The 21345-nt window shown below is 36.4% G+C and overlaps 1 protein-coding gene across 1 annotated transcript; it reads right to left on the bottom strand.

The window, feature by feature from the left end:
• Positions 1-4187: 4187 nt before the first annotated feature.
• On the bottom strand, positions 4188-21250 carry LOC120637667. Its single transcript, XM_039909601.1, has 9 exons — positions 20868-21250; positions 18515-18661; positions 17819-17914; positions 13815-13931; positions 12146-12221; positions 11266-11326; positions 9817-9909; positions 9270-9331; positions 4188-8852 (listed from the first exon to the last, which is right to left on the bottom strand). The coding sequence occupies exons 1-9, from the start codon at positions 21152-21154 to the stop codon at positions 5781-5783; spliced, it is 4011 nt and encodes a 1336-aa protein (XP_039765535.1). The 5' UTR covers positions 21155-21250; the 3' UTR covers positions 4188-5780.
• Between the last annotated feature and the right edge of the window lie 95 nt (positions 21251-21345).

The raw sequence follows: 21345 nt of genomic DNA, 5'->3' as shown, positions 1-21345 counted from the left end.
GTGTTTATAAGTATATTATAAAAATTTATGTATATTATTCATAAAATTATTCATCAGTTATCTTAGTACCCATAACTACGCTAACATGCTACGCTTACTTTGGGACTAGATGGCGATGTGTGTATTGTCGTAGTATATTTTATAATTATTTATTATAAATGCGAAAGTATGTCTGTTTGTTTCTTTACTTGTCACTTGGTTTTTCGGTTCAAGTACAGCATACCAATCTTGATAGGCTCACATATTGCTTTTGTCCTAGAGATGGACGATGCTTTTTATCCTGGGGAAAAAAAGGTTTCAAAGGATACATACATATGCGGACGAGCCGCGGGCAAAAGTATCTTTGTAATTTTAAAGATATGTGGGCAAAGAACGAATAGTTTTGACGACCTTGTTCGCGCAGCGGTGAGCGATGTGGAGTCAAGTGGGAGGTTCCGGGTTCGATTCCCGAAAGGAGAAATTTGGGGATTTATAATTTCTGAATTTTCTCTGGTATAGTCTCGTGGGAGGCTTGTGCTGTGGCTAGTTACCTACCTACCGACAAAGACATGCCGCTAAGCGATTTAGCGTTCCGGTACGATGTCGCGTAGAAACCGATTTGGTGTACGGGTTTAATATAAGTGCAATACCCCGTAAACATCTTAGACTGCATCATCACTTACAAGCAGGTGAGATAGCAGTCAAGGGCTAACTCACCTGCTTTGCTTGTTTCTCTACAAGAAATAAAAAATAAAAAAGTTTATATTCAGATTGAATACATGGAATAGCTATAACCGAGTTCAAAAGTGTACGAATGCTCAAAATTAAAATATATAAATACCAAGATAAGGTGACATTGTTTAGAGCATACTGTTTATGTTTCTATACATGTCAACTTTGGGTAAAGTCCACCAGACGCACTGTCAACAATATCAGGGCGCAATACAATAATGCTTATCGTATCTTGAAGTTGCCAAGGTACTGCAGCGCGTCGGACATGTTTGCTAGGGCCAGAGTACCGGATTTCTTTGCGATCATGAGATCGCGAATCGCAACATTTTGGAGTCGTTTGCGAGCCTCCGAAAATGAAATCCGAAGCACGTTGGCAGAGGGTATTGACTGCTTGATTTTCGGTGCACCATGAGGCGAATAGAAAATAAACTGTAGTGATTTTGTGAAGGTTAGGTATAAGATAATTAACCCATAAACTATGAAAAACTATGTAATTATTATGACGGACGTGAGTTTGCAATATTTTTATATTGCAACATTGTTACTTATTATTCTTATTTTGTTATTTAATTTATCTTTTTATATTTTAATAACTGGGTTAATACCTTATAATAAAAATTATTATTATTATTATTATAAAAGCAATTCTAATAAAATTATAATATTAAAACGAATTAAAATTCTATCATACCATTTATTATCACTGTATAGCAAATGGTGTAAATCAACATCCATAAGACTAATCAACAACATGGATATTTTTACTTAAAATATACATTTAAAACCTTAGACATTATCGTACATTTATAAAAATATTAAGAAATAAAAACAATAATATTAACGGAACAACATAATCGTAATAAAAATAAACAGTGTCATGTTATACGACTACAAAAATTTAATCTTTATAATATGTACAAAATAATCATTTTTTTTTAGCAGGTAACAGATTTCCATCATATGACTGATCATTGTATCCTTTTATATTCTTAACACGGAAGAGCTTTGTCTCATAAAATACCACCGCATATAATCTACATTAAGTCGATGGTGATGCCAATGCTGTCGTACACAAATCTTTAACCTATACTTAATTTACATATCTAAGAGTAGGGCTATCCTTTTCACAATGCTCGCCGAAGAAAGGGATATCCTATTTTTAGACCTGTCAATATAGTTTAGTAGATTAGCTTACAATAGACCTGCACCATTTCCATAAAATGTAAACAATCTTCATTACTTTTTAGATGAAAATTTATTTTTAAAATATTAAAACCAAAATACTAATTTGATTTACAATTTAAAACAAACTACACAAAAAATTATAGGAAAGATTGTGTACATGATAGAAGGGCAAAAAATTATGACTATACTAAATATGCAGAACTATTTTTGAGCCTTCAGATATATAGAAATGGTTTGGGGTTTTACATAATATATTGAAAAATTTATGATACAAATGTACATTGCGGCTCAAATATTTTTAGCGACTAGAGTAATTCGAAGTATTATTTATTGACCTTGGAGAATAAGATTTTATTTCATCGATCCAACATAACGGAGGTTGGAAAAAATAATAATAATCAGACTGGGATAGTTACAAAAAAATGTGTGCCATTCTTTGGGTAGATTCACAGTTGTAATATAGCATCCATTTTTAAAATATATTAAGGTACCTTCATAATTAAATTTAAAAAACTGTTATACTAAATGCAAATTTAAAGGTAAACATCAATTCCTTTTTATCAATAAATAAGATTTACTCTTGCCCTAGAATGTATAATTTATGGAAAAAACGGCTCATAAATAATTTGATAGTCATATATTTACTAACTACCTTAAATTGTTAATCACACTTTTATTGCGCAAATGGCAAAGCGATTTGAATGAAACTAACCAAACGTATAAAAAATATGACTGCTAATACAGTACAAAGGATACTTCTTTCTTGGAAATTCATTATCCAGAATACCTACGGGATTTAACCTAGCTATTGGGCATTGCTATTCAATTGCAGTATAACCGTATACATTTTAAACAAATTTGATACTAAGGCGCATCCCATCCCATCATTCGGTAAGTCCCCGCATTTTACAGGTTATTGGTGCCAATTTGTTGTTTATTTAATATCTTGACTAAACTAAATTGACAAGTCTAAAAAATACCATCCCTTTTTACGGCAGACATTGTGTAAGTAGTAGTTTTAGACCTGTCAATTTAGTTTAGGGATCGGCACCAATTTATCGACTTAATAAATGCGCCACTGTATCAGTATTTACAATTAACAAATACCCTGATTATATATACCCTAAACAAGTCGCCAAAATCGGTTGGGAAATTCCTGGAACAGAAAGGCGATCGGTAATGGTCACTTGGACTTTAAACATGATGGATATACCTTTATAAAATCTCACAGTGCCCATTCCATTAATTGGAATTTATTGAAAGATGTTACATTCAACGCATTTGCTAATTGTTTTGGAATAACTATTCAGAAAGGAGCTAAAAGTGAGGCGTTTTACTCTTCAAAATGTTTTGCACTTAAAGGTAAATGCACCTAGATATATCTTTATTTTATATTTTAAATTATCAGGTTTTCATAACGATTTTTTACTAACGTCAATACATCAAACACCGATAAAGACACTTAAGATATTTTTTTACATATACATTTCAATAAAAGTTATTTAAAAAAAAACTCAACTATGCCGATTGAATAACAGCGAAGTACAATTTACGTAAAGCTAAAGTTATGGAGACAAAATTAGACTTATGATGGATGTTACAGTTACATAAATGATTTTTATAGTAATTAAACACTTAATAAAAAATATCTTAATATATTTACAAAAATCTCTAAAAGTATCTCATTAAAAACATCGAAGTAAAATGAGTGAATATGTTATGACAAATTAGGTTTGGTACTTTTTGAAAACTAATTATTCTGCATCTTTCTTCCGTAAAGGTCAGTTGAGGTCTAACTTTTAATAAAGTTTTGGACACTCTTAAATGGACTTTGTTTGTTGCTTTGGAATCGCGCGCCTTGCTCTGATGTCTCCGATGTTTACAATGAGTTTTCTTTCAGACTTGACTCGTGATAGTAAAACAATTTGTCAATCACAAGTGTACTCTTAAAGTAATAAGGTACAAGACTATTTTGGTAAATTGTACCAAATTGGAATATATTTACTGATGTTCGCTTAGTTCATTGTCACACTTCGAGACAACGTGGAAATGAATAACTTCACATTCAAAATATCTATAAACTTTAAACAGTCTTCGGTTTCACTTACATAAATGTATATCCCTGTCGAATCAGTGTGTCATTATTTTGTACTAGCGTTTCCAAATACTAAGCTTGTTGCACATTATTTTGTATAATATTCATAATTTAGGCACAATTCAAGGAAATAAATATAATGGGCTACGGCATTTTGAATGCTGAACATTCTTTTATTTAATTGATCAACAGAATATATAAAATAATTATTTTTTATAATTTCAAGAAGCTTTAACTTTAACAAAATATAACAACAATTACATTGAAAACAACATTCCGATTCTTCAAAGTCTAACGGAAACAACTCAAGTCAGCCAGCATATCCTGAGTTAAAATCAATCGAACATACTAAACAACGTGCTGTACTTTATTTTTATGCTGACTTCTCGGCTGTAATTAACAGGTTCCCGGCGATACATAATGCGCGGCGTACAAAAATGACAACGATAAGTTGGCTAAGGCGCTGTGTAAACGTAGATACTTTATTGTCAGGAACTGACAACTTTATACTGGAAGTTGTGTGGTTGTGTTGTTGTTGTTGGTGTTGTTGTTGTTGTTGTTGTTGTTGAGTACTGTAGTTTTGACACTTATTTAAATTTAATTTCTAGTTGCAAACAATGAACACTTTTTGATTGGCAATCCGTTTGTGGCAATTGGAAGTAACTGACACCAAATGTGTTTAAGTCTGCATAGATCGTAATAAATTGATTGTTAGTTTAAAATAAAACTATGCTTGTGTCGTGTGTTGTATCCAAGACAATACACATGAATGTCTATGTTTGCGCAGCGCCTAATTGAGAGCGGTAGATATATCTACCGTACAATACCGAAAACGAACGATTTCACTTTCAATCCGAGCAGTATATGTCGACGGGAAATGAATGTTTATTTCGGTTTCTCACATAAGCTCACTGCAGCCATAAAGGGCATGTTAAAATTCCTCGCCGCATCATATGCGATCATGTAAATTTAGTATATAAGAGAAAACTCCTATGCGATAATAAAATATATTAAAATCTTTGTGCTGACTTATACAATAAATTCATTTTTATAAACTATATACTATTTATATATCTTCTTAAGAAACCAATTAATATATATATATATATAGTTCACTATGCACGCTTGGCGCGACGTTTGGTCTGCTTACTTACTACGTATGTAGCTAATTTTATTCTTGAGGAATACATTAGCTAACTCATTTATTCATGTTAATTTTTACAGACTATGTATACTCGAAAGTATCAAAATTTCGATGTTTCTCTATATTTCACAATAAGCTTTTATATTGTCATGAAGCATTTAAAAAAAAAAATCGGATACTAATATTGGCCCCAAGAAATAAAAATATATCACGATGTTTGTATTAAATTCTCTAGAACACCAAAGTGCTCGATGATGTTCGTCACGATGTATTTAACAATTAAATTAATTAATTAATTATTAGGCCATTAAGTTTACATATTGATGAAGCAAAAACTGAAGATAAATTTACATTTACGATCAATATAATACGTATTTAAATGAAAAAATCTCATGGATTGTTAGTCCTTCTACTAGTAATTTGGAGATATTAATTCATCAAAATATTCTTATCACAATATTGTGGTGCATTGTATTGACTCAAGTTTTTGGGAGTGTGCGATTGATATTTTAAACTACTATGGTAATAATTGCCTTCACTGAAGGCATATAATACGTTGTACTCTAGAAGATATCTAATACTTGATATCCGACTGTACAAGTTCATGAAGCTAATCTTATTTCTAATTGGTGATAATCATGCCGACTAGAGGTCAACATATGGTGTTCCATCCATTTTGTCAAGGTCTGCCAGCAAAGGATCTATGGATGGGGTCAATGGATCTACTAATATGTCCTCTCGTAACATGTCAAGCGGTGAAGTTAGGCCTTGGTCGTTTTCTACGGAACGCATTTGATTGGAGTTGCACATGTCGACGGAATTCCCATTGATAAGAAAATCTCTATTACTGTAGCTAAAAACACTTCTATCTTCGGCCAACTGTGGCGTTGATGGGACAGACTTTGAAGATATGCCGTTCGAAATGTTAGAATAGTTATTCTCAGCAGTGAACAGCTCTCTAGAAAGACGAGAATCGATTTGTAAATTTGGCGCTGTCCGTTTATAAGGTAGAGGTGTGCTGGGAACTGAGCGTGAGGTATAATATTTATTTTTCTCAGTTACCAGTTCTGATAAATCATAATCAATACTGTTCGTTCGTTTCAAGAACTCTTCGACGTTATCAGCACTCGCCGCATCGTTTGGGAATGATTCGCTATACTGGCCGCTTCTACCGAGCAGTTCAGTACTACTAGGCATGAGAGACTGCAACTGATCATCAGTCAGAATTTGCTGGTCAGGCAATGGATCGCAACCATTAGTTAAAGCATCATTTGTATTTATAATGGTCGTCGATGCTCCTGCGTTAAGTACACCGTTGCTACTGTCGATTGCGTCATATATTTTGTCTAAAGTTTCAGGGTTTAGACCGGCTTTGGATATGTCGCACGTGTCTGCGAGAGAGCCAAAGTCACAAAACTCGTTTGGCACTGGCGTCGGGGGCACGGAACCCACTGGAGTGTTGTTATAGCTTAATAAGCTGATGTTCATCGGTGCCTGTTTGAGTGGCACTGATTGTGATCTGAATGAGGTGTCATGACCGAGTCTATAATTGAGGACTGGTTCTTGAAAAAATCGACTCACCTCGCTGGATAAAGGATCTGCAGACAACGGTTGTGCTAATTCACCGTTAATATTCTCCCGGAATGCGTTTGGGATAAAGCTCAAACACATATTGCTGCCACCGTTGGGAATACCAGAGTTTTGGACCATTTGCTGCTTATAATGTGAAAGAATGTTTGGAGAAGGCGGTGCTGACATAGGTTGGCAATACTTAATATTAGGACCACTTAAAGAGGTTTTCGGCATGAATTTCTGATCATTTGGTATGGCAAATTGTTTACTACATGGATCGTTTACGCCTAGGGTAAGAGGATTACGTTTTTTTCTACCATTATGCTTCGGAATAGGCCGGGAGCAGAAACGTGATCTTGGCACTGGAGTGTTTCTTGGGCTCACGAATGGGCTAGCTGCCGTACTATGCGAAATGGGAGACGTTTGTAAGGATCCCCCCATAATAACTGGTTTATTTGTTTTAGTGGGGCTATTTCCTCGCTGTCCGAATCCTAAAGGAGATTTTGAATGGAAATTCCCAGGTGAATGGCATCCATCAGATATAGGTACAAAGTCGTATTGCTGTGTTCTGGTCGTTGGACTTTGGGGCTCGTTATGACAATTGCCGTTATAAAGATGAGATCCACCAACTGCAGCCATTAATTGATTGTGATTATGATTATTTTCAGACGTACAAGTCACTGAAATCCCATTTTCGTTTGGAGCAGTATCACTATTTTTACTAATATTAACTTCATGGCCTTTCAACAAATTCGTACCATTTACAATTTCAACAGTACCGTTACCGAGCGGCTTGAATGCCCCGTCCGCAATGGTTGTTTTAATGACATGTGATTCCGTACCGATCGTTTTTTTAGAATCTTGGTTATTTTTTACACTTTGAGCATTGGACCCACTCTGATTCTTTAAATTCTTAGCCAGCAATTCTCGCAATTGCGATATTTTTTCACTTTTGCCTTGACTGTGTTCGTCGTGTGGGTCCTGACCTGTTTCTAAAAAACTATCGGCAGGGTTCGCGTTGGCCGTCGTATCTTGATCGGCGTCGCGCTGATGGAAGTATTGCAACAACTCCTCCTCGTGCTCCTGACTGTTGCCCTCGTTGAGGTAGTCGTCCAGGTCGTGCTTGTCGATGTTACAGATACTTATCACGCGCTCTCGATTCAAGATTTCAGAGTGCTTCTCCTCGCATATCATCCCAGTCTTGATGTTGATGCCGTCAAGGCCGCAGCACGAGTCGGGTGTCGCGAGGCGCTCGGGCCGCTCAGCCGCGTCCGGAGACGGATCTTTCACGCGCGAGTAGAACTTGCGAATCCTCGTGCGGCTGCACTTAGGCGTCGGAGCCTTCACCGACCGTGTCGGACTCGCCGCCTCCTGTTCCTCCCGGGCCAGCGCCGCGGCGGTGCTTTTGGACCGGCTCGTTAAGTTTTTTGAATCCTCTAAAAAAACAACCTCGGGTCGTACGGACGGCTCTGCGCTGGCGGAGGAAGATGAGGGCGTCGGCTCGTGCCCGACGAGTGCCTGCCGCGTCGCGGATAGCTTGCCGCCCAGGATTTCTGCAGCGCGCATCTTTTTTGGCAGATATTCAGTGCGCGGAAACTCTTCGGGCTGGTGGGTCGCGACAGAGCGGGATCCAGCTTGGGTCTCGCTCTGATACGTCTCCAAGATGAGTTTCTTGCCGGGTAGCGGGAGACGCGCGGCGGGTGGGGCGGGTGGTACGTGCGGGGCGGGGGGGTCGGGCGGTCGGCGTCGCGGCCACTCGCCTCGCTCCGTGGACAGGTCGAGCGAGGCGTCGCTGCTTAAGTTTATGGGCAGGTTGTGTGCGGTGTCGGGCGGAACGGAAAGATCGCGTGGCGCGTAGGCCGGCTCGAAAGCGTAGGGGTCGGGGCGATACTCGTGCACGGGCAGCACGGGGTGGGGCGCGGGGGGCGCGTGCGGCGGGTGCGCTCGCGGTGGCGGCGCGTATGCGTAGGGTTGCCGCACGTCGTACATAGGGCTATAGGCCGGCTGGTAAGCGTAACTCTGCTCGGGCATTTCACTTTCGTGCTTGACAGACGAGTGCATACCGACATACGAGGCAGAAGGCGGCGATTCCCCGGCGACTTCTTGTCCCTTGTTTTTCTTGGGCCTTCCCGGTGTGGCCTGCGTCTGGTAAAATATAGCCAATATAGCAATAGGAGTGGTGCCAGGCTTTGTGGGTGGCAAAGGCGGACCGGACGAAATGATGTTATAAAAACCGAGGCGGGACTGAGATTGCGAGACTTTATGTTTGGTTGTTTAAAAACTTTATTGCACACACAAGTTATACAAAGTAAACTAAGAATTGAAAATGGGGCTTGCGAACGCGGCCTTATCGCTAAAGCGATCTATCGACAACCTTTGACATTAGAAAATGTTTATCATTAAAAAAAAAGTAAATAAATTGCGCGAGAGACTCACGATCTTGCAGCAGTTAACCGGTTTGGTTTTTGAGCTACCGTTTTTTAGTGTTATTTCATACAAGATTAAAGAAACCCGGTCCGCCTTTACAGATAGCCCCCGAATCACAATAAATAATTAACTCACCTGTAACTTTCGTTTTAGCTGCTGTTTCATCAGCTGAGGGCCAGGCGTTTCCTCCGGTGGACCTGAACAATTATTAATGTTTTATTCTTATCTACTAGGACATTTTCCAAATATTAAGAACATTTTACCTATTCTGAAATTATTGTCAGAAGTATATCACGGAAACTACGGATTGAAGAAAATAATTTTAGGTTAACATTCATTTACGATATAATATCAGATATCAAGAAAAAATTATTTATTTTGCTCGTATACTATTTTGATTCTGAATAAATATCCTTTTCTTACAGAATTATTGAGGGTATGCACAGGGTATGCACTAAGTAAGCAGATGATATACAATGAAAATAAATCTCCCAGTACGTGTTATAAAAAACTTAAGGGTCGATATTGTAAAAATTATGGAATGATAAGTTTTTAACACGTACTGGACGATTTTCTTGATTTTATATTATCTGCATTCCCTGTGCATACCCTCTATGCACGCCACTGAATGGATGATGAATGTTGAAGGAACGAATGACAGATTTAATAACGTAATAATTACCGTGTGCGGTGTGTGGTGGTGGAGACTCGCTGGCGGGACCGAGTGGGGACACCAGATGTCTCGACAGATCCGTTATGTTAAAAAACTTAATACCTATAAGTACAAAATTATGATATAAGTTTTTTTGATGCTCGTATTTGAACCTGACCTCACCAGATGAAAAATGTATATATGGCTTAAAGTGGGACGCGATTGCCTAGAGCATATTCTAACCTAACTCTACCCATATCTAACTATTTATTTATGAAACGGATTATGGAAAGCATCCTAAATCCTGGCCGTGCAATAAAAAAGAAAAACGCAAACCGTTTTATGCCAGTTTTGAGGATATTGATGACATATTATGGGCAAAGACGTGCCGCCAGACATTAGGCGTCCGGGCGTCTGGTACGATGCCACGTAGAAACTGTTTATGGTTTAAGTATTATTGGCCATAACTCTAAACAGGTTAGCCCACTACCATCTTAGACTACATCATCACTTATCACCGGGTGTAATTTCAGTCTACATCATATCAATTAATGGATGTCCACTGCTCGACATCTCTTTTGGTCCAGGTCTTTTGTAGGGAGTTCCAAATACCAAATAATACGGTTTTGAGCCGCTTGGGTCCAGAGGCTCCGTGCGACTCTCTTGATGTCATCCATCCACCTCGTGGAGGATCTACCATCACTGCGTTTACCGGTGTCCATGTCCATCGGTCCTCCGAGCTATATGCCCCGCCTCTTAAGCTTCGCGACTCTTTGAGCTACGACGGTACGGCTAAACTATGGTTCTTCTACGGATCTCGGATCGGAGCAAAATACGATTGAAAATTCAGTAAAGGGCGAAAAAAGAGGAATTAACCAAACCAGATTCCTTACGTGATCGTGAAATGATGAAGGGTAACAAGATCGATTGGTTCCTGATAATCTCCTAAATAAATCACGTAAAATACCGACAAACTCTCTGCCTTACAACGGTGACAAAGATTTGTTATTTCGCCAGAACTCGTGAATGCCATTACAGCACATTTAAAGAAAAGAAAACGTAAGAAATAATTTCTTTATTTACGCACATGAATAATGCGTACGTACATATACAGAAATATAATTAACTTGGGTTCGATTCATATTATATCCGCCTATATTTAGAACTGTCCCTATCTGGATTGTTTCCTTATTAAATTTAGCTTAGTAAGTTTTTTTACCATTTTTTGTGTAACGCGTATTTTATGTGAAATTTCCAACACCTTGGGACTCCAGTATTCTCAGTTCCCAAAGTTAAGCCAACAAACACCAAGCTTGGCAAAGTGCTGGAATGGCAACTCTTCTCCCGTATAGCCCCCGACTCGGTGGACAGACGTCATCAAACGAGATGCAGGACTGGGGGCAGTCGGTATAACACCTTTGAACTTGGAACCCTTTAAATATGATACTGACGATACAATAAAAGTGCATTTACACTTACCAAATTTACTTTCAGCCCATTCACAAACGATTCTTTCACTTTCTTTCATTACAGTGGGTTCCTGAAAAGAAAAGAAATAAATTACAAAGAGTTTCAGAATTAAATCATAATATCAAGTTTTGGTGATTTTTAAGCCAATAAGAGATTAGCACGGCTAGCATGGGTAGGAGACAATTATATCCCCGGGGAAAGTATATAAATAATATATGTGTATTAATAAACGGGGGTAAACTTCTCCTATTCAATGTTCCAGTGATTTAGCAGGTGGACACGTTATTTATATCCCTAGTCAGGGAATATAATTTTCTTCTCCCACAGCTTTATCAACTCTCAGAGCACTGGCACATTAGTGGAAATAATATCCAAATAATATATGTGTATTAATTAACGGGGGTAAACTGCTCCTATTCCATGTTCCAGTGATTTAGCTGGTGGACAAGTTAATTATATCCCTAGTCAGGGGATATAATTTTTATCTCCCGCCTGTGCTAGCCCTGCTGTAGGAGAAGAAGAGTAGAAGAGTTTTTTGTGACAGTGCTCGTCCAGGATAGTAATACCGTCGTGCTTAGTTCTGCCGCTAAGCAGCATTGTTGCAATGCTATGTTCCGGTCTGAAGGGCGTGGTTGCCGGTGTGATTGCGGCTTAGCACATACGCCTCAGTTTGCAGGACGTGTTCCTTGCACGCCCTGCGAAGTGATATTCTTTTTATCTGTCTTTTTATTCTGCTTTGTCCGTCAATAAGACTATAATAAGCTATCACGTACTTCCCAATAATAGATTTATCTATTTTTGGACGATTTCCCATCGCTAGTGTGCGCTTCAGTGGAAATATACCTTTGGATTCTAGTATAATTTTTAGGTGTATGAAAAAGAAGGTTACCTTAGACGATTCACCCAAATCAGGTAGCTGCGGTACTTCAAGTTTAACCTTTTTACGGAGCCCTGCATAGCAGTACCTATAAATAAAAAGTTATTATTATTTGTTGGTGAACAAAACATACACAGTGGCGTGCATAGAGATTTTGACCAGGGTATGCATAAAGAAGGAAGATGCCATAAAATGGGAAAATCCTTCGCATATATGATTTATACAAAAATTTTAGGGTAGCCAGTGCTTTTGTGCATGTTTGAAGTGCACGCCACTGAACATACAGGATATTTTTTTTTTTAGTGCGGATATTTTAATATGTCCTAAATGAACCAAATTTACGAAAATATATTTTTCTTTTTTATGTTTTACATAACGATACAGAAATAAAATTAACGGTTACAAAAGATTAGTCCTCGGAAAAGATAATTATGGGCACCCTACAATAGCTCTCAGCTGTTAACTTGCGATCAACGTTCTCGTACTCAGTCCTATCGTCACAGCGGTAATTCCATAAAATAAAGCAAAATAATAACTTAAATACTTTAGTGGAAATATGTTCTATTACCGATACCGAACCACCAAAAAAATAATCCGCAGTGGTTTCAAAATTATCCTGTATATGGCAGGACTGAAGGCTAAATAGCTCTTGGATCGCCGGACCTCTACAGTTGGACGGCATATATATATATATATATATATATATATATATATATATATATAGATGGATCAGGGGTCCCCAACCTGTGCGTCGCGTCGCCGCTTTATTAGTTTCATAATAATAATGTTTTATTTATTCCTATCTACTAATTCAACTAACAAGAACCTAATCTTTTAACCAGCTATATGTTAACTATATGTTAGGGCGCGGGCGCCGTAGCAATGTTCTTAACTTTTAAGCTGCTGGCTTAATAAGGTTGGTAACCCCTGAGATAGATAGTAGTAGGTTTATGTATGTACATATTTTAATTATGTTTCTGTACTTAATTATAAAAATGTTTAAAAAATAAAAAGCGTGAAAAGTGATTCTCGTAAAAACTAGTAAGAGCCCTACCGAGAAATACCCGCCGCTAAGCGCTTTAGCATTCCGGCACGATGTCGCGTAGAAACCTATTAGGGAATGGGTTTAATGTAACTGCCATACTCCCTAACTGATTAGCACGCTACCATCTCAGACTGCATCTTCACTGACCATCTGTAGAGATTATGCCCATTTTTTTTTAATATGATGATATTCTATTTGTATAACAGGTTAAATCAATTGAATTCTTGACTTTTTCTTAAATTTATTTATCAAATAAAATATACACAACGGAATGGTTAACACCGAAAAAGCCGCAGAGGTTTCTTTTAAAGAAAATTAAAAAAGCAAAAAAACCAGCTGTGATATTAAAAAAAACACACTGCTATAATATGGTAATTACATGGGAATAAAGAAAGGGTTACAGTTATTATTACCATTGAAATTCTTTTAATTCGTTTTTAAATATTTGTTAATTTATTATTATAATCCTGCGTCATTTACATATTTGCGTGCCAAATTGGCAGAATATGTTGAAACTTTATTTTAATAAGACCTCTTTTTTCCCCATATTCCAGCAAATAAAAACTATTCTGTTCTATATAACTGTCTTTACTCTGTGCTGCAACTGAACCTGACCAAAGAGAAATGATACTATACCTCGAATTTCCCCTCGTTCCAAGTCGCCTCGGCCGTACAGTAGGATACACCTGCTTCATAACCTTACCGAAGTCAGCAGTTGATAAAGGTTTCATATTGCTACTCATACAGTGAGCTCTGAAAAAGAAAAGTAATAATTACTAATATCATAAACACGTAAGTAAATATTACAAATACAGAAAGGTTTAAAACAATAGAAAACAAGTAACATCCGAGAAATCCGAAAAAAAAACTTTTGTATCGAAACTGCCACTTCTGATAACTTTTAATAGATATTTAGCTACTTCTGCAGAAAATAAGTAGCTAGTGTTTATGCATTTTCCCGGAGTCTTACAAGAGTCGCTTCCACGTTAAATATAATCCAATATAAACAAAAAAAACAGTAGCAGAGTCGTAGTAAATAACCTACGTATGTAGGATGATGCAGATGCATAAACCTGTTACGCGACTGGCTATTATAATAAACGTTTAATTGATTTTGATTGCCGCTTCAAATTAATTATAATTGAACAACATAAATAAAATGAAAATTTCTATAAAAGTGCGGTTTTGTTCTTTTATTTAAAAATTAATGAATAAATTAAACGAAGTAGCACTTTGCCCGCGACTTTGACGACCATTGGCGCAATGGCAATGGGCAGCGACCCTGCTTTCTGATTTCAAGGCTCGACATACATGTTCATTCCACAAATGTTGTGGGATGAACATGTATGTTTTTCAGCGTCTGATTGTTTATCTCTATATATTATTATTATTATTTATGTATATTATTTATAAAAATAATCATCAGTCATCTTAGTAGGTACGCATAATACAAGCTACGTTTACTTTGGGGCTAGATGGCGATGTGTTTATTGTCGTAGTATATAATTATTTATTTATGTCCGCGTAGCACGTATTTCTGTTTTTAAAAGTAGCCCCAGATTCCTACTTGCGCCGTGCTCTACCTAGCTATGATTATGCCTCAAAATGATCAGTTTCGAAGTTAGTCAGAACAAACAAACAGACAAAAATTACTAAAACGTGTGCTGTAGTCAGAACAAACTGATAAAAATTAAGAAAATGTGTGCTTCTTAGGAAATATACATAATGAGTGTTAGGCTATCTTAGAATTAATAAATGTATACCATCTCATTTTTCTTACAATGGAGGTCCTTAACTAATAGTGATTAGGGATCTTTCGGTTATATAGGAGAGATTAAGAGTTCTTTGGGAAAAATCAAACCTTCAAAATGGCGGAAGCCTTTGGAAAATAACATCGAGAGATGTTTTGTGCATTCATATTATTATTCTCATAAATTCTCTATGCTATATTACCAGCTTCCGTGCTTTAAAGTGATAATTTACTTACTATAATTATACTATGAATAATTAGGATAACGTGTTTTTTATAGTATCGTTGATAGCCCTTTATAAGCAAGATAAAAATGACGATAAAAGCAGCGTGATGACATTGGGTTAAACAAGATTGCATACAATCGTATTCTCGCTGATAAAAACGGCATACATAACAAAAATGGCCAAGATACCTACTTACTCCGACATTAATTACGTAATTTACGTTTGTGTGTTTTTTTACATATATTATATAGATAAGTAAGTGGTTAACATTGAACTCTGATTGTTAAATACCTACTCTACAGTGACCGATAGAGTTAATTCAAGTCATACTACCGGATGTAGGGTATAGAGAACTGGTTACACTAACTAAATTCTAACGCTTCCAAACAGACTCGTGCGTCTGCAATCGCGTGTTAATTCCACCCAATCACAAGACGCGCCTCCGCGTCGGTTTAATAAATCGTATTGTTATTTGTTGCAACCAGGATGCGCACGCTAACATGGACGTAAGTTTGACTAAGGCGTGTAAGGCAAGTTTAAACCGGGCAGTCAAGCCTGCGACAAACGCTTGAAACCTTTAAGGTCGCAGGTTTGACGCAGCATTGTAATCTTCACTTAAGTTTGCCTTTCATTTGAGGTTGCATTTACAGTATTCGAGAGGCTTAAAATTAGTAGACTAAGATTTTATTGAGAGATGACGTGTTTTGTGATAACTCTATCGCAACGTCTGCTAAGGGCGTTATTAGAAAATTGCGATGGAGTTGAAATTGCAGCAATGAGGCCACGGGCGCGCAGCTTATACGCCACTATTAAAGCGTAACGCCCCACCTCAGTAAATTGTATTAAACATAACGTGATAGAGAAAAGAGTGTAAGTAGACTTGTAATAAAATAAAGTTCGATTAAAACTTTATATAAAAATTTATATTTTTTATTTATATATTCGGTCTCTTCCAGACGATTAGTAATTTAAAGGACTCATCCTATCTTAATTTTTCGTTTTCTGCGTTTTCATAGAATGAAAGTGTTTCCTCCATCTAAATCCATTATATTATATATATGGCTTCCGATATACCGATATTTTTTTTTGATATTTCGAAATTGTTGGAGATATTTATTAATTCGATCCATCTTTATTTCCGCGAGATAGACGCGCACGGGTGGCGTTAAACGTTGCGTCCCCACAGCGTAATTGAAGCACAAATACTGCAAACTTCTCTCTGTTTTGCTTTAAACTTTATATTGCTAATATGATAACGCTCTTATAAATAATTTGAGGGGTGATTTTGTAAGAAACTCGTATTAAATTGGCAACTTAAAGCATAAGGTTTAATAAGTATTTTATTTGAACAATGGTCAAACAAATGTCTTGTTTTTATAGATGCTTTATTACGATTTGGATCAATGGGAAAATGATATTTTTTTGTAACACTCAAACAAGCCGCTGTAAAATAATAAATGTAATTTTGAAACAAGAGCGTAAAAAGTTGTAAACTAGTACTTCTTTAAGCGATGGTAGTATCTAAGCCATCAAGTAAGGCCGAGCGTTCGATTACCTTGGTGATCATAAAAATAATACTTGTTATGATGATCATAAAAAAGAATTAGTTTTTTAATTGTGAAAGTTTATATTTTCGTCAGGTTACCTTCACGGTTAATTTAAAAGTTGCTGTAGATCCTATTTTTGTTTAATCCACCGGTCGTCACTGTCGCCTATAGCGATCCATGATTGACGCTCTACTGGATTGGTCTATTACTGTCTGTCGCTTCGCTTAGCTACGTCTCATCTTCAATGAAAACGTACCTAAACGTCTTTTAAATGAACCTTCGTAAATACCCACCTAAAAATGGGGTTTTTTTTTGCACCGTAATATTATTTTAATATTACAAATTGGAAAACGTAAACTATTTTCAATTTGTTAAATACATGAAATTGATTATTTTGCAGTCTATTTACAAAACAAAAAAGGCTACAAGATCCGTTTTTACTTATATTAATGAGATTAATTTTATAACACGAAGACACAAAATATTTTTTTGTCTAATCAATAAATAAAAAGGCAGATAATATTCTTGATAACTTTGGTTAAATGTGGTACCTATTTAATCTGAAGCATGTAGCACACGACTCAATACGAAAACATTAATATACCTACGAAAGTTGGCCGCGAAGCTCCGCACTCTTCTCGTTTATATAGGTAAATGTGCCCTTTGTCAGTTCGTCTGTCTGTCTCTCTTTTTGGTCGTAGATGGGATCCCTATATTAAGTAACTCTTAATTAACTAATGTTGTGTAAATATATATAAAGTTAAGAAAAAGCTACGAGAGCCCTTTATCCAGAAAGATGAAGGTAAAAAATATTTTGTCACTGCAAATTGGTTTACTTGGTGTCGTTGAAAATAACTTTTTAAACGGATTTGAAATTGTTAATTTCGAGGGCTGTCTGTCAAAATAGTATTCAGAAATGCCTGAATAATTTTATTTAGCGATACTTTAAATGTACCTAATTAGTTAAACTTTCTTAGTAGGTACTATTAGTTCTCATTTTGACTCATGCATTCATTTTAAGTTAAATTTAATAAAATCGGGGTTTATAAAATTCCTTAAGCGGTCTTTCAAAACAGATTTGGGCTTCTAAAATTTCGGGTTAAATTTGATACTTACATATATTCATCATAAACATCCTGCTTAGGCAATGAAACATCGGGGTCTACCTCCAAATGTGTTTGTATCCATGTCACAGTTTGTTGGAGTTCAGCTCTGAAATAAGAAATAAATTTGTGAAGAGATTACTGAATTTTACAAAAACTGTACAATTTAGAGACATTATTTTTAAAATTCCTGTAACACATATTATTTTAAATATTTCGCTTTGGTTTTCAGTAATTTTTGGTATTTTTCTCCAATGATACAAATTTTATGTAAATAAAAAAAAAAACGTTTTGGAATGTAAAATGAACTCCTTTCGTATGACAACCCTGTCAATCTGGTTGCCCCATTTTTAATGTGGATCCTCATACTTAATCCAAGATTGTTTTGTTGATACATCACGGCTTAGTCTAATGCATCTAGCATTAGACTAAGCCCAGATGTATCAACGGTATCTATGTAAAAATCCGCATCAAAATCAATCCAGATTTTTTTTAGTAAACAACGCTTAGGCACGAAACGAAGTAGAACTGCCTGTATGCATTCTAAAAGATGCACATTAAAACTTGGTTAGTTAGAAAACTTCTTTCGTTCTATGCACCCTGCAGCACATCTGGTTTTACAGTGTCACATGAAACCTATACAAAAATGTCTACATACAATTTTTGCTTTTTGAACACATTTTTTTAATGTAAATGGAAAATAATTTACCTTGAACCTAATGGGTTAAGAGGCTGTTTGAGCGGATCATGAGGAGGTACACCAGTCGGTAGTCGGAGATACAATAACAGTCTCTCTGCTCCACTTAGAGCCTCCACTGCCTCAAGTATTTGGGATACTCTTTGCCGTCCTTCTTGACTGAAATATATAATAACATTTAATTGCTACCAATCACCAGAAGTGTCGATCATGGAATCGCCTTGGGGGCGCGTCTCTCTCGCGAAATTTTGCGATACTGTTCGGCATAGACATGGTTACAAGTAGGTTTAAAGAATGAAGAGAAAAATAGAAATTAGACAGATTAAATAGCTCGCTGTTGTATATAATAAAAAAACCGGCTGTTTATATGTAATTTAAGCAAGGAACTTAGACGTTTTTATTTTTCATATTAGAAGAATATTTGTTACTATAGGACTTTTCAACCTGTCTGGGTAAAGCACATTTCACTCAAACATTAGATTACTTAAATAGTAGAATTGGGTCAAATAACAATAAAAATGCTTTTTATTTAGGCATCTGTGTAAAGAGGACAATACAGAGCACACGTGTGCTAGGAAAGCAGAGCCAGCCTACTGAAAGCATACGGGAATTATTTTTTGCCTTATCGGGGGCAAGGGTTACATACATATTACATACTCATTATGCATATTGTGAAGGTAACCCTAAATAAATTTATTAGTATATTGTGCAGGTACAGTTAACCACATCAAGACAACAGATGTACTTGTATAAATAAGCAATTTGAATACTAATTTAATAATACATGTATATGTCTCATATTAAATGTTAATTTAATCTTGCAACATAGATCCAAGGTATTGTATAGAAGCAGGCGTTACTTTGCGGAAATCCATGATATATTATCAAAATTAAGCTTAATTTGCTAAATTCCACGAAAAGCAGGAGTATCTGTGTGGTGTATTAAGTCAATTATTCATTGTAAAGTCAACATCTCCTGATGATGCTCCGGTTTCGGAGCGAAACGTGCGTAGAGGGTGTATTGCCGAGGATCTGTGTGGTGTGGAGTATAAGGATTGAAGAAATTATAAATTACACCACACAGATTCTCCTGCTATTCGCGGAGTATAGCAAATTAAGCTTAATTTTGATAATAGATCCAAGGTGATAATTGGATGAGTGTATACTGTGCCTTTGCCTGGATTTGGGCAGATATATTAATCTTATAAACCTAATCTATTTATGGGGAACACAAGATCATTCAGCAGTACATCTTGGTTGTACTTCAGCTACGGGTTTAATTAGGGTGATGACTATAATAATAAATTAAACAGTCAGGTAATTTAAGAAAGAACAGTTAGTTATAGCTCCATTATTTTGACCTAGACCTCTTATTGCCTCCTATAACATGGTCATAAGTTTTTCCATTCTTTTGTCACAGGACAAGTATAAAATTATTTAGAAAAATAGAAACAGTAAAGTTGTTTTACAAATGCCAGTTGGTAAGGAAAATGTAAATAACATTCTGGTGAATTATATTTGTGTAAACAATGAGTCTTAAGGTGCTGGAATGGCGACCCCGCAACGGTAATTGCAACATAGGTTGGCACCCAACGAGGTGGAAAGGTGACATCAGGCGAGTCGCTGGGAGCCACTGGAGGCAAGCGGACCAGGACCGTGTAGTGTGGAACTCCCTACCAAAGACCTATGTCCAGCAGTGGATGTCGATTGGTTGACATGATGATGATGATGACGAATAACAAGTGCCTTTAGTGTGTCACAATCAACTATGGATAACAAATCTGGGTTTGATTCTAGGGTTGGGTATATGATATTTTAAGATATTGTGTTTTTCTATTAAAGATATTTGTATCTGAAGGTGACACAGTCCAGTCCAGTATCTGTTTTATTTTCACTAACATGTAATAGTAATCAGTAAAGCCCACCCACCGTCATCTGCACAGCATGATAGGTCAGAACTCTAAAAGGCCTGTCCTTAACGGTGGGATATTTAACAGGTTGATGAGATATGTGTATAAAATGTTTTCTGCATGTTTTTATCTACTGTTATACAAACAGAAAAATAAAATTACTTTGTGGTCAATTGGTAAACTCTTTTTAAATACAAATGTATTGATGAATTTAGAAAAAGTTAAATTAGCAATTACAATAACAACGCTACAAGTACTAAACATCTGGAATAATATAGATTTTTTGATGTGTAAAATCTGTGTGAACAATGTTCAGCAATATAAAGTACTTTGAAAGTAACACTCTGGCCCTATTAATCCAAAATTTATGACAATAGAATAAATTGTATCCCCTGAAGCTAAGTGAATAGAAGATATATTAGTGTACCAATAGAAGCTGTATAAACATTTAGTACCTGAGAGTGTTCTCAACAATTTGTTGCATGGAAGCTACTTTGCTAGAGTCCATTTTGGGCTCTTTTTCACCGACGGGATTGACACCGGAACCCGTGGCACTCGAGGGTCCAGGAACAACACTTGGAGCGTCGACGATTTCTTTATCGTAAGACGCAGTTTGCCTATGTTTTGGATGATTGACATTTTCCCGATGAAGTTTCGCGTCATCCACTAATTCTTGTTCAGTTTTAACATTTTTAGCATTATCGTCAGCTGCCCAAGGTTGAAATGGAGTCGTATTATCCATTCTAACCCCGGCAGTTGGAAAAGTATATTTTATTTGATTTCATACTGAAACTTTTATCTTTAATTTATTATGCGTAACTAAACTCCATTTTCTTGACAATTGACATTTGATCAGCTGTGCGGTGAGGTAGAGTGAAGGGGGAGTAGTTTAAGTTTGCTAGGGTAAAAAAACCATCAAGTAGTAATATAATA

Source organism: Pararge aegeria, chromosome 4 (genome assembly GCF_905163445.1).
Source record: "Pararge aegeria chromosome 4, ilParAegt1.1, whole genome shotgun sequence".
In the NCBI taxonomy this organism is placed as follows: domain Eukaryota; kingdom Metazoa; phylum Arthropoda; class Insecta; order Lepidoptera; family Nymphalidae; genus Pararge; species Pararge aegeria.
The sequence above is the reverse complement of the archived record's forward strand: the minus strand, read 5'-3'. Positions and strand labels throughout refer to the sequence as shown.